This window comes from Lolium rigidum, chromosome 6 (assembly GCF_022539505.1).
Source record: "Lolium rigidum isolate FL_2022 chromosome 6, APGP_CSIRO_Lrig_0.1, whole genome shotgun sequence".
Lineage (NCBI taxonomy): Eukaryota > Viridiplantae > Streptophyta > Magnoliopsida > Poales > Poaceae > Lolium > Lolium rigidum.
The window spans coordinates 301,273,647-301,291,495 of NC_061513.1; the positions used below are offsets into that span (position 1 = coordinate 301,273,647).

Genomic DNA, 17,849 nt, shown 5'->3' on the forward strand with positions numbered 1-17,849 from the left:
TGGATGTAGAGGGCAAGTAGATCTCGAAGGTTTCAGCCGAAAAGTACTCGACGATGTAAAAGCTAGGGTTTGTGAGACAATGGTTCGATCCTTTCTTTGTCCCTCGACTCCCCCTTATATAGGAGGTGGAGCCGATGGTTTCATAACATACAAGTTTACAGAGTCCGGGAGGGTTTCTAACCCGTCCCGCAAGATTATGAATAATGCTTCCTATTACAACTCTAACTTTCCTTAACAGTATCTTGGACTTCCGAATCTTCTTATTCTTCGGGTCATGGGCCTTTAGTAAATCCTGGGTATCTTCTTCGGCAGGCCCATTGGGGATGCCTATGTCAGGCGGGTTAAGATCATTTATTTTCTAAATTCAGCTAGCGCATCCCATTAAAATCATACTACATCTGATCTATATTAGGCTCCTAACAATTACCAAAATTCCAGCCACAACAAATCACCGATCAGTTTTGGAACTTTTCTCAGTCACGTATCAGGTTTGGACTATTAAATCATCGTATCAGCTTTACACTTATTTTTTAATCAACAATTAGCTTTAGAGATAGCTTACATGGGACGTTGCTTCTAAGGTAGTCTCCAATATATAAACGTGTCAAACGGACCTAGATTGTTACGTACTTTTATTAAATCGTATCCGTTAATTTTAGATCTAACTGTTAGAATAAATTAGTACATGTGGATTAAGGTGGTGTCTCTATTAAACATCTGTATTTTGCTTTTAGTATATAAAAACCTGACCCAAATGAGTCTATCTATTCTTCCTACAAAGATACTGTATGAAACAAATAATGGTTGCATGTGTGTAACAGTAGTTTTTATGGATTTAAATAACGAAGGTCAAATAAACTTTTAATCGGCCGTATTAGTTGTCTCATATTTTTAATTTTGTATTGTAGTTTCTACAACATATTTCCTTCTTCAAAACATTTTACATGTATTCAACCACAAATCATTTGTATAAAGTTGAAGCCAGAGTACGTAGTTTTATTCTAAACGGGGCAGCTAAGTTCCTTCTAAGATAAGTCTTGGAAATAAAATAATAATAGTAGTTTTATCTTCCCGTTTTTGGATGGTACCGTTTTTTCTTCAAAACTGTCCAATCTGTTATGATTTTCAAGTTCCATGAGTTACGGAGTCCGGCGGGTTAAGATCATTTATTTTCTAAATTCAGCTAGCGCATCCCATTAAAATCATACTACATCTGATCTATATTAGGCTCCTAACAATTATCAAAATTCCAGCCACAACAAATCACCGATCAGTTTTGGAACTTTTCTCAGTCACGTATCAGGTTTGGACTATTAAATCATCGTATCAGCTTTACACTTATTTTTTAATCAACAATTAGCTTTAGAGATAGCTTACATGGGACGTTGCTTCTAAGGTAGTCTCCAATATATAAACGTGTCAAACGGATCTAGATTGTTACGTACTTTTATTAAATCGTATCCGTTAATTTTAGATCTAACTGTTAGAATAAATTAGTACATGTGGATTAACGTGATGTCTCTATTAAACATCTGTATTTTGCTTTTAGTATATAATAGATAGATAGATTTTCAGTGACCACCATATATAGTCATAATGCATTGAATCTTCCTTACAAAACCAATGGACCGCTCCTGTGTTGAGTATGTTGTCCAAATTAAGTTTATTAGTGGTCTACCGCGATCATGTATATATAAATTCTTGGTACATTACATAAGGGAAACAACACCGCCGGCCGGCGGCAGATGGCCTCGCAGCAGCCAACAACAAGGTTGAGTTATTCTGAAAGAAAAAACATGCTTGTGCTAGCTAGTAGTACGTGCCTTATTCAGAAAGAAACAGAGGCGGGCGGGCAGCGGAGCGATGATAAAAGTGATAAAACTAACATGGAGTTCATGAACGAGCAATCTGATTGGCGAGGGTCATTCCATCGGGCATGACGGCGGTGTGGAACTTGAGGTCCCGGATGGGAGGCACCTTTCTAGGGGAGCCGATGATGAGGTCGATGAGGCGGCCGCTGACGGTGATGAAGATGAGGCCGGCGATGGCACCAACCACAAAGCCGGCGAGCGAGCACGCGAACAGTGCCGCGCCGGCGTTGGCGACAGCCTTGGTGACGGCCCCGGTGACGGCGACATCCACGGCGAATGCCCCCACCGCCGCCATGACGTTGAGGCTGCCTCTGAGGATGGCTTCCGCGTTGTGCTCGGCGGTGTAGACGTCGTACACCATGTTGCCCGCCGCCATGATGAAGACGGAGATGGCCTCCGCGAGAGTCTTGCCCTTGCGGGCGCTGCGGCCGGAGAGGACCAGCTGGTCGGGCAGCTTGGCGCGCCCCGAGGCCACGATGACGCTGTTGTACACCTCCAGCTTCTGGGAGTCCTTGAGGTCCTCGAAGTCGCCGGCGTAGCCGGGGCCGAGCGTGACCTGCTGCCTCCTGAGCAGCTCCGGGAGGTCGACCCCCTCGAGGCGGAGCACGTTGGAGTAGTCCCTGGACCTGGCCCGCGCGGCGGCGCTCCGGTGGCTGTAGCAGTACTCCCACATGGAGGCCTTGAACTCGGCGGCCTCGGCGGCCACGGCGGCCGGGTCGTCGGCGACGCCCTGGGCGAGAGCGTCGTAGTGGGCCCTCAGCTTGCCGAGCACGTCCACGCGCATGCAGCAGTTGCGCACGTTCTGCATGCACAGGTTGAGGCCGTAGATGACGTAGTCGTGCACGTCTCGCGCCACCGGCGCCGCCTTCGGCGCCGTAGATTCTTCCCTGAGCGCGGTGCAGCCCTGCAGCAGCGCCACCGACAGCCTGTACGCATTGGTCACAGTCCCGATGTATTCCACGCGCTCTTGCTCCGACTTCATGACCCGCCGCATCAGGGCCTCCTCGTTGTTCCGCAGCAGCAACGCGAGCCTCTCCAGCTGGGACTTCTCCGTCAGCATCGCCAGATTGCTGCTGCTCCTGCTCCGGCCCCCCTCCTCCTCCTCCTCCTCCTCCATTTTTGTTGTGCCTTGCTCCTCTTTGTCCACAAGGGGAATTGCGGCGCCTTGTTCTAAATCCATCTCCTGCATTCCACAGGACAATGGATTATTACTACTTCCAAGCAAAATAATAGAGATAAACTTACTCTCAAATAATAAAGATCAGCCGCACAGTTTGTTAAAAAAACAAAGGCAGCAAACTATGCTTCCATGTGACTTACTATATGCTCTCGATCGTTTTCTGGCGGCAGCTTGATACTAAGCAAGCATAACTATTTATAGATCGGTGCTTACGCGAATATAGGGTGGTGCACACGGGTGCACCATACCTTGATATTCAAAACATTTCAATAACCCTAATTAAATGTGTCAATTTTTTTTGAAATAATTCACGCACGTATATGTCACCATGCTACTTACTCGTGTCAATTTTCAAGGAAAAATTCGAATTTATGTGACCTACACAAAAAAGAGAAGATGTATTTCAGAAACTCAATTCGGCACATGCATGGGAGCATATGCTCCTGCCACCGAAAAAACATTTTGAAATGTTAAAAAATTTCGAACAAAAATTTCTGCGCTTACATATCGACATTATACGTACATACATCAAGTTTTGTAAAAAACCAACATTTTTTATGACTTGTGTGAAAAAGACAAAAAAGTCACATACACTGCCTAATACGTGTCTACTACTATAATATGAACAGCACATATTATTGTTTTTGTCTAGGCTACATAACTTAATATTTTAGTTTCCGATTTAACGCAGCTGCATACATTTTCTACCCATTAATTTACTACACATTTTTCTAACGTGTTTTCAATATATGGTGCACGCGCACCTGAGAGCCAAAAGTGCGCGTTAGGTGCTTACGTACCCACCATATATGATGAGGACATCACATCTGTTGAAACAACCGTTATACCTACAACCACACAAATATAAGGACCAATCACTCGAGCTCGTGCCAAATAACTTAACTATCAGGTACTTTCCTTTCTTGGAACTATTTCTCACATACATGAGAATATGATGCTGCCTAAATCAGCTGTATTTATTACTCTTAGGAATAATGGACCTAGCATGGATGAGGAGGACAAGCATTGGAGCATGATCACACATGGAGGAGATGGCAGCAAACATGTGAGGGTTAAAGAGGACGCCCCAAGTGGAGATTTTAGAACTTTGAAGCCACCATAATGATGATTGAAGATTTGGACGAAATATACAAGATTACACTTCATAATTTCGTCTATAGCATAGGGTTTGGTTCGGCCACCATACATATGGCTGGCCGAAATCCCACATTTTCCTCCTTTAAATACCCCCATAGCCGTCACGTTTAGACTCGGATTTTGATTAGATTAAATGTTAGCCATTGCTACAACTCTCGTGTACTTATTTTGAGGCTAACGCCCAGAACAAGACCGACTATTCGGAATTTCACCTTTTTCAATAGAGGTTTCATCTATATCCGCAATATTCTGATTGCATCATTAGTTCTTACTTATTCTCGATTTCAGGTAGGAATTAAGACCCTCGCTGGTCAGGCTGATCGTGCATCCGCAAGATCAATAACTCCCGGAGATTGTCCTAGCGATTGCATTGGCGCACGAGGTTTGCACGTGTAGTCGGATCGTCAAGCACGAACTCCACCAACAAGTCGATTTATCCACGTCTCATCGAAAGATTTGCCACCTTTGCCCTATCAAGTGATATCATATTTCAGGTTGCTCGGTGAGATTTTACAGTTCTCCTAGTGTAGATTGCATCTGCCTTCATACCCATAAACCCACGAAAAAGCTAAAAATATATTAGGTTTAAATCATCCGTCCCATAGCCCCTGCCACGTCTTGCATTGTCTTTTCAGTTTTGCATAGTTGAATTTGGGTCTGCATCTTCGTGTCAAGTTGCTGGTCTTAGCGTCTAGTTCCTTTAGAGTTTTGAGTTCTGTTCATATTAGTCACGCCGCCACCGCTCGCACCATACGTAGATCACCGCCGTCATCGCCATATACACCCGCCATATACTTCCGCCATCGCCATATACACCTGCCATATACTTCCACCACTGCCATATACACCTGCCATATACTTCCGCCACTGCCATATACACCTGCCATATACTTCCGCATCTACCATATACCCCGTTTTCTACCGCGACACGGATTGTTGCTGTTTCTCTGCCGTGACACAGTCCGAGTAGAATTAGGTTTTATTGTTTTTCCTTCTTAGTTGTTGCCTTCAAATTTCGTCCGTGTTGTATAAACTTTTTTTTCCGTGAGATAAGTTTCGACCGCCGGTAAAGAATTGTGAAGGAGAGCAAAAAAAGTCTGCAAACACCTCCGAAATTTTTTCTGGCTACACTAGTTTTCGACCTTGGAGATCACTATTCGCCATTGGACGTTATAACAACATTTTTTTGGCGCCTGCGCGCTTTTCAGAGCACTTTTCAGAAATTTGGACAATTTTTTCTGAGGATATACTATTTTTAGACCTTGGGAATCATTCTGAGACACTCGCCATCACAATGATTTTTCGCTTTTTGGTCGCCACCTCATCGCTGCTCATTGCTTGTGTGCTGCGCCGTGGCCTCGTTAGTGTTCTAGGCTCACGTCTCTAGTTCGGTCTAGCCTAGGACCAGCACAGTACCGTTGTTGAGCATACTTTCAATATTGCATTGCTGTTTTGACAATTGCTATTTTTGCTACCACATTAGCCTTCCTACAGCTCTAAATATTGTCTCCACGTGCTCTGTGTCGACACCTGGTAATCGCTTTGGAAATCTTGGGGTAACGCTGATCCTTGCTGGTTGCTGTATCACCTTCCACCTGTTTGGTAAGAACTTGTAAGAGCTTCGTATTTTGCTTGATGAATTGCGCGTGAACCACCATATTCCGTAGTTTGTAGGCAGATACAATGTTGCTTGTTGCATACTAACCATGAAAGGAACGAGATAGGCGACCGTTGACCCGGATAAGATGACGAATACAGAGTTACATGCTCACTTCACCCACCTTTTGGGCGGGCATGCACACGACGTGGACACACCTTGGTGATGTTGATTCCAAACTCACCGACGCACTGGATAAGATGATGGCCTCGAGGCAGCTTTCAACTCCAAGCTCAACGCCAAGTTCCAGGAGGTGTTTACTCGTTTACCGTAGCCTCGCGACAACGTGCGACGACGCGCCCGCCGCGTTCCTCATGTGTAGGTGCCTATGGGAACCGCTCCTGCTGTAGCAGCTGCACCTGACGTGCCTTCTGACGAAGGATATGATGATTATGGCGGGGACGAGGAGCTGCTGGTAGATGAGAACATGCTGGATGGCGAGGAGGTCGAGCAACCTGCACCTGGTCGTCCATGGCAATACAACTGCAACGCTCGTCCACCTCCACGATCGGTACGTGATGATGATCATGTTGCTAAACTTAAATTGACTATTCCGCCATTTGAGGGTAAATATAATCCTGATGCATACCTTACTTGGGAATTGGAATTAGAGCAAAGCTTTGCATGTTTACGATATCCTGATCATTTGCGTGTTAGTGCTGCTACTTGTGAGTTCACAGATTTTGCATCTATTTGGAGTTCACAGATTTTGCATCTATTTGGTGGTCTGAATATTGTAGAGTACATCATGCTAATATTTCTACTACTTGGGTTGGTTTAAAACTTGCTATGCATACTCGTTTTGTTCCTCCACATTATCAGTGTGATTTGCTTAAGAAATTTTCTCGTTTAGAACAAGGAATTTTTTTTGTAGAAGACTATTATCAAGAATTGCAAACTGGCATGATTCGTTGTGGTATGTTAGAGGATAATGAGGCTATGCTTGCACGTTTCTTTGGTGGTTTGAATAAAGAGATTCAACATATTTTAGATTATAAAGAATACAACACTATTACTCGCATGTTTCATCTTGCTTGCAAAGCTGAACGTGAAGTGCAGGATCGTCAACCACCATGGAGAAGAGCTAATATTTCTGCAGGTCGTACATAGTCGTGGTCTCCGCGACAATTAGCGCCACCATCTCGTGGGGCTGCATCAGCACGTACTACCTCCAAGTACACCGCGCCTGCATCACGAGCACCACCTGTTGCTACTCCACCACCATCTGCTGGTCCTCCACGGGGAAGACGCGCGACATTCAATGTTGCAAATGCTTGGGATTTGGTCACATAGAAAGAGAATGCAGAATCAAACGTGTGATATTGATGCGTGAAGATGGAGATATGATTTTGCAAGTGACTTTGATGAAGATACATTGGCCCTCATTGCTGCACGTGATGTAACCAATTCTGATTCTGAGAGAGAGATGGAGGTGATGGAAGATGACACTGTTGATCAGTACAGGAGCTTAGTTGCACAACGTGTGTTGAGCGTGCAATTAACCAAATCTGAGCATGATCAACGCCACAATCTGTTACAAACAAGAGGCGGTGTAAAAGAGTGAGCTATACGGATCATCATTGATGGAGGGAGCTCCAATAATCTGGCTAGTGTTGACATGGTGGAGAAGCTTTCTCTACATACAAGATAGCGCACACATCCATATTACATTCAGGCCTCGTTCGGCAGCAGTGTTTTTGTGAGTTTTAAGGGGGGTTTTGAGAGGTGTTTTGGGTGAAAATAACAACCACCCAAAACACTACCCAAAACACTACAAAACCCCTATCATCAAAAACGCTTGTCAAAACACTTGTTTGACACACTTGTTTTACAAACCAGTGTATTTAAGTGTTTTCAACACAAATGGATAAAAATTCGATCTTTTTTTGACAGTTTAAACTATATTTGTATCACAAATAAAAATCTGATCTTTTTAGCACACTATGATAGATAGAAATTCAATAAACCATGATTGTATTGAACAATAAAAATACGAGCTTGTCAACAACGGGACATAACTGATCTGTGGGCACACTAAAACAAGACAAAACTCAAGAAATATGACACTTTGACATGATGTTAAACTCTGTCTACCAAACGCACATGCCATGTCCTGAAGCTAAAGATTTGCTAAACAATAAATTATCTTTCTTGTTTCAGCTGAGTTTTAACAACAAATATCTTATCAGCAAATGACATGAATCCACACTTCAAGAACTGCAAAAGGCCAGCTAGCATGAACAGAAGTCTTCTCTAAGTTGCTCATCGATCCGTAGCCTGCAGCAATGAACAAGTAAAATCATTGAGCATCTGCCATCCACACACAGATTCAAAACAAGCATCGAGGAAAATAATATGATCTGCTAGCTGGCACGAATTCTAGAAACTGTGGCTTTGTATGAAAGATCATTCAGGTATGACAGATCAGAGTGTGCAATTTACTGATATGAACAGTCAAGCTAGCATGACATCAATGATCAGAGAGTGCAATTTACTGATATACTACGTATAGGATAAGCTAATGTTCATATATCTCTAGAAAAATGAAAGGTTTTGTGTGCTATATTCTGTATGACAAACGATAATTAGGAACTGGACTGAAGCTTAGTACACTAGGGTTCAACTCGTGCCAAGAGGGCATAAATTAAAAACATTCGCCTGTTGAACTGCAACAAGGGGGGTTGAGTTTGAGTACAAACTTCCGCCTGTCCAACTGTAACGAACATATGTGCGGAAGTACCGAACCAGGCAGCCGCATGCCAAGATAACAAGCATGTAATGACCTCTAGACGCTGTGCTAGGAACTGAAACAAACTACGGACACCATCCAGGTTCACACATAATAGCCAAGTGACACTAACAGAACAAACAGCAGCAACCGGGTGGACCTAGGCACGGCATTGCGCGACCAACAGAACCAACTGCAGGAACCAGCCACTTACTCTAGCTAATATCATTTCTGTTTCGTTCAGATGAGTACAGCCACTACCTAGGTAATGAAGCATGCAAGTAGTAAGCACAACAACCACCAGATGTTTATACAGGACCGAATGTTACTAGGAGCATACTTCAGTCTATTTTCTTTCCACCCAGGAAATGAAAAGTTTCTATCAGTGTAACTCTGCGGCTATTTTAGAAAACTGAATAGGAAGTTTACTAGAGCCTTTCTTTCAGTGTAACTCGCGGCTATTTTGGAAACAGATGTGGGTCGGTAGAACTGACTATTATATGAACTTGTCAGCAGTGTAAATTATTACTGTTTGTATCAATATGAAAAATCATCTGAAAGAGTCAAAACTTTATCACTGCATAATCAAGCAAGCAAGCATAGTAAATTTGATGGTTTCTAACAGGAAATTTAGAGCGCAAGAGTAAAAACATACCTCATGGTAACTTGGCTATCTGCCCAAGGAGCCACGTCATGGCGGTGCCATCTTTATCATCTTTATCATCAACAAGGTTGAGAAATATTTCACGATTGTCGGCAATCCCGAAGACATCCAATGCAGGGATTTTAATAGAACCTGTCATACCATCCAATGTTTTCAGTGCATCCATGCATCCGGTAATAGAGAACTTCGTAGAGGTTGTTCTTGATTGACTTCCTTTTCACGCACTTGCACCATCCTCTCCATCACTTGCACAATTCCATCGGAATTCCTCTTCTTAGGACTCCTCTTTGGTATCTTTGGAAGCTTGTTCCTTGCAGCAGCAACCCTTTTTCCTTTCACTTGGTGTTCCACCCGAGTCATACTCGAGCACTTGGAGCTGGATCCATAACTTCGTATTCATCTTCACTTTCTCTCTCAGGTATATCAGCCTCGGTATCTCCTTCAGGTTCATCGTCATCACTTATTACTTGTGTCGGATCCTCCCTTGATGTAGTTGAGGTTGAAGTGAAGTTAAAATTGCCTTCAGCTATGCTCCCTGCAAAAAGAGCCAACAAAGCACTCAGATGGTTAGTACAATGGATGACAATATGTTCACTGCAAGCATAGTACATATATTACCTTCATAAAGTTGTCCAAGTGAATCATAGAGAGGAAAAGCTTTTGTTTTGAATCTCTTGATTCTTGTACCAAATGACTGCAAGAGTTAAAAAATATGTGACTACAATAGTTGAATAAATAATGACTACAGAAAGTTTAGTTTAATGGGTCAAAATTGAAGGCTTACAATTTCCAGATTTTCCCAAAGATGGGGCTCAGCCTGTAGCTTGAATTGGCTTTCATCCCACCCAACCCCACTTTGCATTCTTGCTTCTTTTAGCATCCTGTAGTCTCTCTTTAAATCTTTCTCCTTATCTTGTATTTGAGACTTCTCCATTCTGAGATATGGGTGTCGAGATAGGAAAAGCTTCACCATTACATTCCACGTTTCACTACTCCACCCATTTTGTCCTCTATGGAATGTATTGTTATGCTCAAGAAGAATATCCACTAGAGACTTCTCCATTCCTATGTTCCATGAGGCTCTAGGTTTCCCAGCTACAAAATACAAGAGCTACAAATAAAATTCCAGTACATTTTGCAAATCATGTTGTCCATTCCAGAAACAATAAGCATGGAAAATCTTGCATATATCAAGCAAATATCCAGGTATCAATATAGTACAATAGTATTGGGTACCTTTTGGAGAAGCTTTTTTCTTAAATTTAGGTGAAGTCTTCTTTGTGCAATTTGGAGACGCCCTTTTCTTATTTCTTTTCCCACTCGAGAAGGCCTTCTGCACATTATGCTTAGGAGAGCCTGTGGCATACACCACCTGAGATGCTTTCTTAGGAATCATATCTGCTTACATTATAAAACACCACAAAAGATTATGACAATTATCAAAGATAAACACAATGCCATTAGAAATAGTTCTTTATTACATAGTTAAACACCACGAAACAGTTCCTTTGTTACATGAATAAACACCACAAAATAGTTCCCAGTTACATGATAAAACACTACAAATCTTTTAGGCAATGTAGTCATTCCACATTTGAAAAGCAATGTGATCTCTCAATTGATTGCCTAGCACATGGTTCTCGTGGAGCTGGTTTTCTTGGATATTTTCTCCATCACCATTTGGCGGATCCACAAACACAGCAGGGTCTATGTTATCCTCTTGATCCTCAAGCCACTCTTCATCTCCATCTTGCAATTTTATTATATTATGGAACACCGCTGCAGCAGCTGGGATCTTCACTTGATTTGTTATAGAATGGAAAGTACCAACATTTAGGATTGGGAACCGTTTCTTCAGAATTCCTATAAGCCTTTCAATGTGATTTCTTGCAACGGCATGTCGGTAATTAAATAACTCCATATGGTTCTGCGGCGCATGGTGACCATGGCCCCACTCTTTCAAATGATACCTTACACCTCTGTATGGTGCAAGGAAGTGCTGGGTGTTTGCGTAACCGCCATCCACTAAATAAAATTTTCCATTTGGTACATTAAAACCATTGAGTAGCGCAGAACTAAGTACACGGGCGTCAGTAGCGGAACCTTCCCATCCACACGATATGAATGTCACATTCAGGTCAAAATCACAGGCTAGCATAAGATTCTGGCTTAGTGACCCTTTCCTATTCCTCCACGGAGCTTGAAGTTGAGGAGACCTAGTGACAGGAACATGTGACCCGTCTATGGCACCTAAACAATTCTGCAAATGGGAAAGGGAATGGTAGTCATTGTTCTTTAGATTATCGGAATAAGATAAGAAAAGAAACTTTTGAAGTGACAAAGAAAAAATGAAACCTCAAAATATGGGAAGAAGCGGTCATCATTTGCGATTTTGGAATGTGGCCCGTCAATGTGTCGAGGCCTCAGAAAACGACTTGCTAGGATGGGAACAACATCAAAAAACTCGTTGATGTAATCATGGAATGTTGAGGCGCTATGCTGAAACGCCACCTGTAGATCCTCATACGATGCGTTGTGTGATAGCATATACAGGAAAAAGGCCAACTTTTCTTCGACCTTTATGGTGTCGCTATCTGATATAAGACCTTCAGTTCTAAGATAAGATGCAATCCATCTAAAGATTTCTGGTTCCATCCTAAAAGCAGTCAAGCAATCTTTAAGATGACCATTAAGAAGTCTCCTAACTTTCCTTCTGCCATAAGTGATGGAGGAATGACGTTTAGTCTTTTCTGTATTTTTCAGGTAGAGGTACAGTGCTGGTAGAATGGAGAAGAATAGCTCATCATCATCATCCCTCTTCCTCTTCCTAATCCGTTCTAGGCTTTGTTGATCCATTTAAGACTAACGGAAAGCAATAAGCAGTCACAAACATGCATAAAGCTCTAACAAACATCCGGAAAGCAGTAATGAAAAGCAATAAGTAGGTTGTGGACTTACCGAAGTCCGGCGTGCTCACAGTGGTCCCAGGAGGGCGGCGGCTCGTCAATTCCCGCAAGAATCCGTGAATAGAGACCCTGCAAGAAGATTCAAAACAAACATGCTATGACTTCTGACGTCTTCTTGCTATCGCGAGCATGCAAGTACAAACACTATAAACTAAGCTATACCACCAACAAGAAATTACAATCACTGTAAACAGGCTGCGGGGGTTTCACCAAGGATTGTACCTATGGTTGTTTGCTTAGTTACCAGTGAACTAAGCTTAGTATTCTATGCACTTGATCTGCACAACTAAGTAAAGTAACCCAGGCAAGTTAGGAACGAAATAATATAACAGCTATACAAAAACGAAACTACAATCTGGTCATTTTGAAACCACCACCCAATGGCAACAGAGAGCTGCCCCACCACAAGCATGTAAATATATACAGATAATACTGGGACACCACGAATTTTTAGTGGCAACACACTTGAGTCCCCATGTAAACATATACAGATAATAAAACAAGAAGTAGTCGTACATATGATTTGAGTCAAACATAGTGCATAGTTGCTAGCTACTAGTTAGCAAATTAAATAGATTATATTCATGGCACGATTATCTCTGAAGTCTGAACTGTAGTATGCATTGAGGAACTAAGCTACTATGAAGATAGAACTCAATGCTGAATCAAAAACAAATCTCCAGATCAAGAAATTATTGACTACACATCAGAACTAAGCTACTCTTTCTTGAAACCATGTCCATGATGTACTTTTCAACTGCATTGAAATATATTTTGTAACAAGTCACAGCCAAGGAGATTTAAAAAATGCAGGACACTTCCTAAAAATGCTCCTCTGCTTGTTCTCTCATTTTTTTACAGAGCCAGAATACTAAGATATATTATCACTGTATATACCACAGCAGGTTACTATAACCAAGTTTATACAAAACCTCGTAGAAAATAACATTCATATTTTCACAAAGACAACAAAATAAAACCAGATATAAAGAAACAAGCAACCCTCGCATGACTTGTAGGTTTACTAGCATCTCCTACTGCTTAACCTTCAGATTTCTTATTCTTAGATACACAAACAAGGTTGGTTGTGCAAGACAATTGTGGTCAATCCAGGGCATCATAAGATCCTAGCACCATATATAAAGAAACAAGCAGCCCTCGCATGACTTGTAGGTTTACTAGCATCTCCTACCGCTTATCTTTAGCCAGTCAAATGTCACAAGCAGCACAAATCTACAAGGTTCATCATCACTACAGGGATCAAGAACCTAGAATTCAAGAACAAACCTAGAAATCAAGAACCCTAGAAATCAAGTACCCTAGAGTCTTCACTACAGGGAGAGGAGGTGGATGGAACTCACAAACGACTCCAGCTTCGCACGAGAGGAGGGGGCGGCGGCAGGATCTCCCGGTCGACGGCGGCAGGAACGTCGGCGGCGCCGTCAGCGGGAGCGTCGGCGTGAGGGAGCGGCGGCGGGACAGTGTGAGGGAGCGGCGGCGAGACAGCGTGAGGGAGCGGCGGCGTGGCCTTGGAGTGTCGGCGGCGGCGGCGGCGCCGGCGTGGTCTTGGAGCGTCGGTGGCGGCGACCGGACAGCGTCGCCTCTTCGTCCCTCGCCGCCAGCGACGAAAACGCGAGGGGGTGAAGCGTTTCGATTCCACCCCGACCCGACGTGTCTTCGGGTGTTTTCTGGGCCCTAACCTAGCCAAATCCGGTCCACCGAACGGCCCACGAGTGTTTTGAAGTGTTTTGGAGTGTTTTAATCTGGCCCGAAAAAAACACCCCAAAACCGGCCCAAACACTTCTAATTACACTGGCACCGAACGAGGCCTCAATGGTTTGGGAGCTCTTGGAAGCTAAAGGTACACTAGTAGGAAAACCCTTATAGGCAAAGCTTAGTTCTGTGGCGCACCGTTTTGAATGCGCCACAGAAACTTATTTTGTGGCGCACCAGGAAGTGTGCGCCACAAAAATAGCTTATTTTTGTGGCGCATAGCTGAACCGTGCGCCACAGAAATTATGTGGGGCCCACATTCTGCCACCACGAATTATTAGGGTAGGTATTTCTGTGGCGCACAATGCTTGCTGCGCCACAGAAATAACTATTTCTGTGGCGCACTGGCTCTGGTGCGCCATAGAAGTAGTTATTTCTGTGGCGCACTGGCTCTGGTGCGCCACAGAAGTAGTTATTTCTGTGGCGCACTTGTTCTGGTGCGCCACAGAATTAGTGTAAGTTATATCATCCCCGTACCCCTCCCCTCCCCTCCCCTCCCCACGCCCGTACGTTCACCTCCCCTCCCCTCTCCCCCGCCGCCGCCGCCATGGTCGTCGCACTGGCCGTCGCCGCCGCCGCCTCCTTCCTCCGCGAGGGCCGCATGCCGCCACGCTCCACCCATCCCCGCCACCCGCAGCACAAGCCGCTGCGGCGTGGAGGAGGAGGGGCCGCCGCATGGAGGAGGAGGGGCCGCCGCGTCAAGGAGGAGGAGCCGCCGCGTCTTCCTCCTCCTCCACCCCTGCCGTCGTCGTCAACCTCCTCCTCCACCCCTATCGTCGGTGAGCTCCACCTCTCCCCTCCCTCCCTCCTCCTCCACCCCTGCCGTCGTCGTCAACCTCCTCCTCGATCCACCCCTAGCGTCGGTGAGCTCCACCTCTCCCCTCCCCTCCCTCTTCCTCTACCCCTGCTCTGGATGTGTTGATGTTGTGCTCGATCTGGATGCTGTTGTGCTGCTGTTGTTCTCTGGATGTTGATGCTGCTCTGGACAAAATTACAGAGAGGATGATGTTGTGCTCGATCTGGGTGCTGTTGTGGTCATCATGAATAAAAACAGTCAAACATTCTTTTTGTTTTACTGTGCTGTTAGCTATATATTTTTTCTATGCTCTGCCTGTGTGATGCTTGTGTTTTGGAGCAAGCAGCTGGCATGGCATGTGAGAGAGAGCATGAGAGAGTTCTTGGGGGCAGAGATGATGGCAACATCAAGCACTGGTCCTGCATTGGTCCTGCTTTGAATTAGTAAGATCAAGTAGTGGCTTGAGTTCCCGTTGGTAACCAATACCAACAGAGAGCTACTTCATTTTGTCCCTGGTTGCCTCCTTAATTGATCCTGCTTTGAATTTCTTTTAAGGACTCTAGCTAGATTAGAGGGGAAAAAGATTGCTGATTTGTTGCCTATGATAATGGATCATCAAATGTTTCCCTTTGTCCCTGGTTGCCTCCTTAATTGATGCCTTATGATCCAAATGATCCAAGTCCCTTGCATGATCCCATTTGTCCCTAATGTTGCTTAATTAAGATGAATAAATTCCCTCTAATCACCATTTGGAGATCAAGACTAGTTCTTGATATCCATTAGCTAGACTCCAATATTAAAAATGTCTCCCAAATATGGAGACAAACATTTTAACATTACCCCAATGTTATTTCTCTCAAATTGACAGCTTCGATGGTATGCTTGCTCCTCACCGTACTTTATCAATTCCCTACTCGATCCTAAGTACCCATGAATATCCGGTGGTGTTCTTCTCGTCTGTTTAGTTATTGTCAACACATGTGTTTGCATGTGTGTGTGAGCTGCTTGTAGTGTCACTTGACTATTCAAGTTTCAATGTTGGTTACTTTTCCTCTAGTGCAAGAAATGGTTGAGCAGATGTTTATCCACTCGTTGGCCTTTATTCTTGGGTAGCTCAAAGTGTCATGCACTTACCGGATCATCAAATGTTTCCCTTAATTTGTCCCCTGGTTGCCTCCTTAATTGATGCCTTATGATCCAAATTACTATATTATTGGATTGAGTGATATGGCTACTGCTTGTTTGCTCTCCAAATGCTATATATGTGTATTTGACCATGCTTATGATGGATTTCTTTTAAGGACTCTAGCTAGATTAGAGGGGAAAAAGTTGCTGCTTTGTTGCCTATGATAATGGATCATCAAATGTTTCCCTTTGTCCCTCGGTTGCCTCCTTAATTGATGCCTTATGATCCAAATGACCCAAGTCCCTTGCATGATCCCATTTGTCCCTAATGTTGCTTAAGATGAATAAATTCCCTCTAATCACCATTTGGAGATCAAGACTAGTTCTTGATTTCCATTAGCTAGACTCCAATATTAAAAATGTCTCCCAAATATGGAGACAAACATTTTAACATTACCCCAAGTGATTTACTTGTCGATGATTAGATGGTTGGTCGATCACTCGTACACTCGGGGTGGAGCAAGTGAGGCTTGGTGTGATGGCACAAATATCAATATCTTGTGCATCCTACCCGGCCTCACTTACTCCATCTCTCGGATGTTAATATTTGTTTCGACCAACAAAGTATGAGGCATTCCATTTAGTTGATACCACTTGGCTCTTTCTTCCATTTTAGTGCCGATGATTAGAATGTTCGGTCAATCAGTACACTCCGGGTGTCGCTAGTGAGCCTGGTGTGATGGCACAAATATCAATCTCTTGTGCATCCTACCCGGCCTCACTAACGCCATCCCGGGATGTTCATATTTGTTTCGACCAACAAAGTATGAGGCATTCCATTTAGTTCATACTAGCTACTTCTTAATTGCATTGGCCTTTCTTCCATTTTAGTGCCGATGATTAGAATGTTTGGTCACCTATACGCCGCAATATACTTTGTAGACGAGCCCCCTTTCCTGGCCGCCGTTCCGTGAACGAGTCCTTGATGAGACAACAACGCCGACATGCCTCTCCGGCGCAGCACCACTTTTTCTTCTCTCGCCGTCCGAGACGTGAACGAGTCCTTAATGCCAAGACGGTGCCAGCCTCCCTAGCATCATGCCGACCCCGTTGTCGCGCTTCAGGCCGTAGTCGATCATGCGCCCGCACTCTTCGCCTTCTTGTCCGGTGAACTAATAGACTAATCGCTGGAATAAGGAAGCCGATGACGGCCGATCGCAATTTAATCTTGCGACCGGCTGTCATCGGTTTCCTTATTCCAACGATCAGCCTATTGGTTCACCGGGCAAGAAGGCGAACAATGCAGGGCGCGGGACACACGGCTTGAAGCGCGGCAACACGGCCCGGCATAATGCTGGGCAGGCCGGCACGGTCTTTGCATCAAGGACTCGTTCACTGGACAGCGAGGGACTGGCGTGGTTCTCGCGCCGGAGATGCAGATCGGCGTTGTTGTGTCGTCAAGCACCCGTTGACGGAACGCCGACCGGGGAAAGGGGGCCCTTCGCAAAGTATTTGTGTTGACCAACAATGTATGAGGCACATATTCTATTTTGTCATTCCATTTGCTTTGAGATTTTCAAAATGCCGATGATTAAAATGTTTGGTCACCGTACACTTGGGGGTGGCGTAAGTGAGCCTGGTAAGATAGCACAAATATCAATCTCTTGTGCATCCTACCTGGCCTCGCTTACCCCATCCCTAAATATTAATATTTGTGTTGACCAACAATGTATGAGGCACTTATTCCATTTTGTCATTCCATTTGCTTTGAGATTTTCAAAATGCCGATGATTAAAATGTTTGGTCACCGTACACTTGGGGGTGGCGTAAGTGAGCTCGGTAAGATAGCACAAATATCAATCTCTTGTGCATCGGACTTGGTCTCACCGACGCCATCTCTAAATGTTAATATTTGTGTTGACCAACAATGT

General features: G+C 44.1%; 2 protein-coding genes across 2 annotated transcripts; both read right to left on the reverse strand.

Annotated features, from left to right (window-relative positions):
- Positions 1–1,893: 1,893 nt before the first annotated feature.
- LOC124664476 lies at positions 1,894–6,395 on the reverse strand. The gene is made up of 2 exons (XM_047201992.1): positions 6,136–6,395; positions 1,894–2,971 (listed from the first exon to the last, which is right to left on the reverse strand). Exons 1-2 carry the CDS (start codon positions 6,393–6,395, stop codon positions 1,894–1,896), a joined length of 1,338 nt encoding a protein of 445 aa, XP_047057948.1.
- A 4,433-nt stretch (positions 6,396–10,828) lies between these two features.
- On the reverse strand, positions 10,829–12,701 carry LOC124664477 (protein ALP1-like). Its single transcript, XM_047201993.1, has 4 exons — positions 12,690–12,701; positions 12,217–12,293; positions 11,614–11,971; positions 10,829–11,518 (listed from the first exon to the last, which is right to left on the reverse strand). The coding sequence occupies exons 1-4, from the start codon at positions 12,699–12,701 to the stop codon at positions 10,829–10,831; spliced, it is 1,137 nt and encodes a 378-aa protein (XP_047057949.1).
- Positions 12,702–17,849: the final 5,148 nt, after the last annotated feature.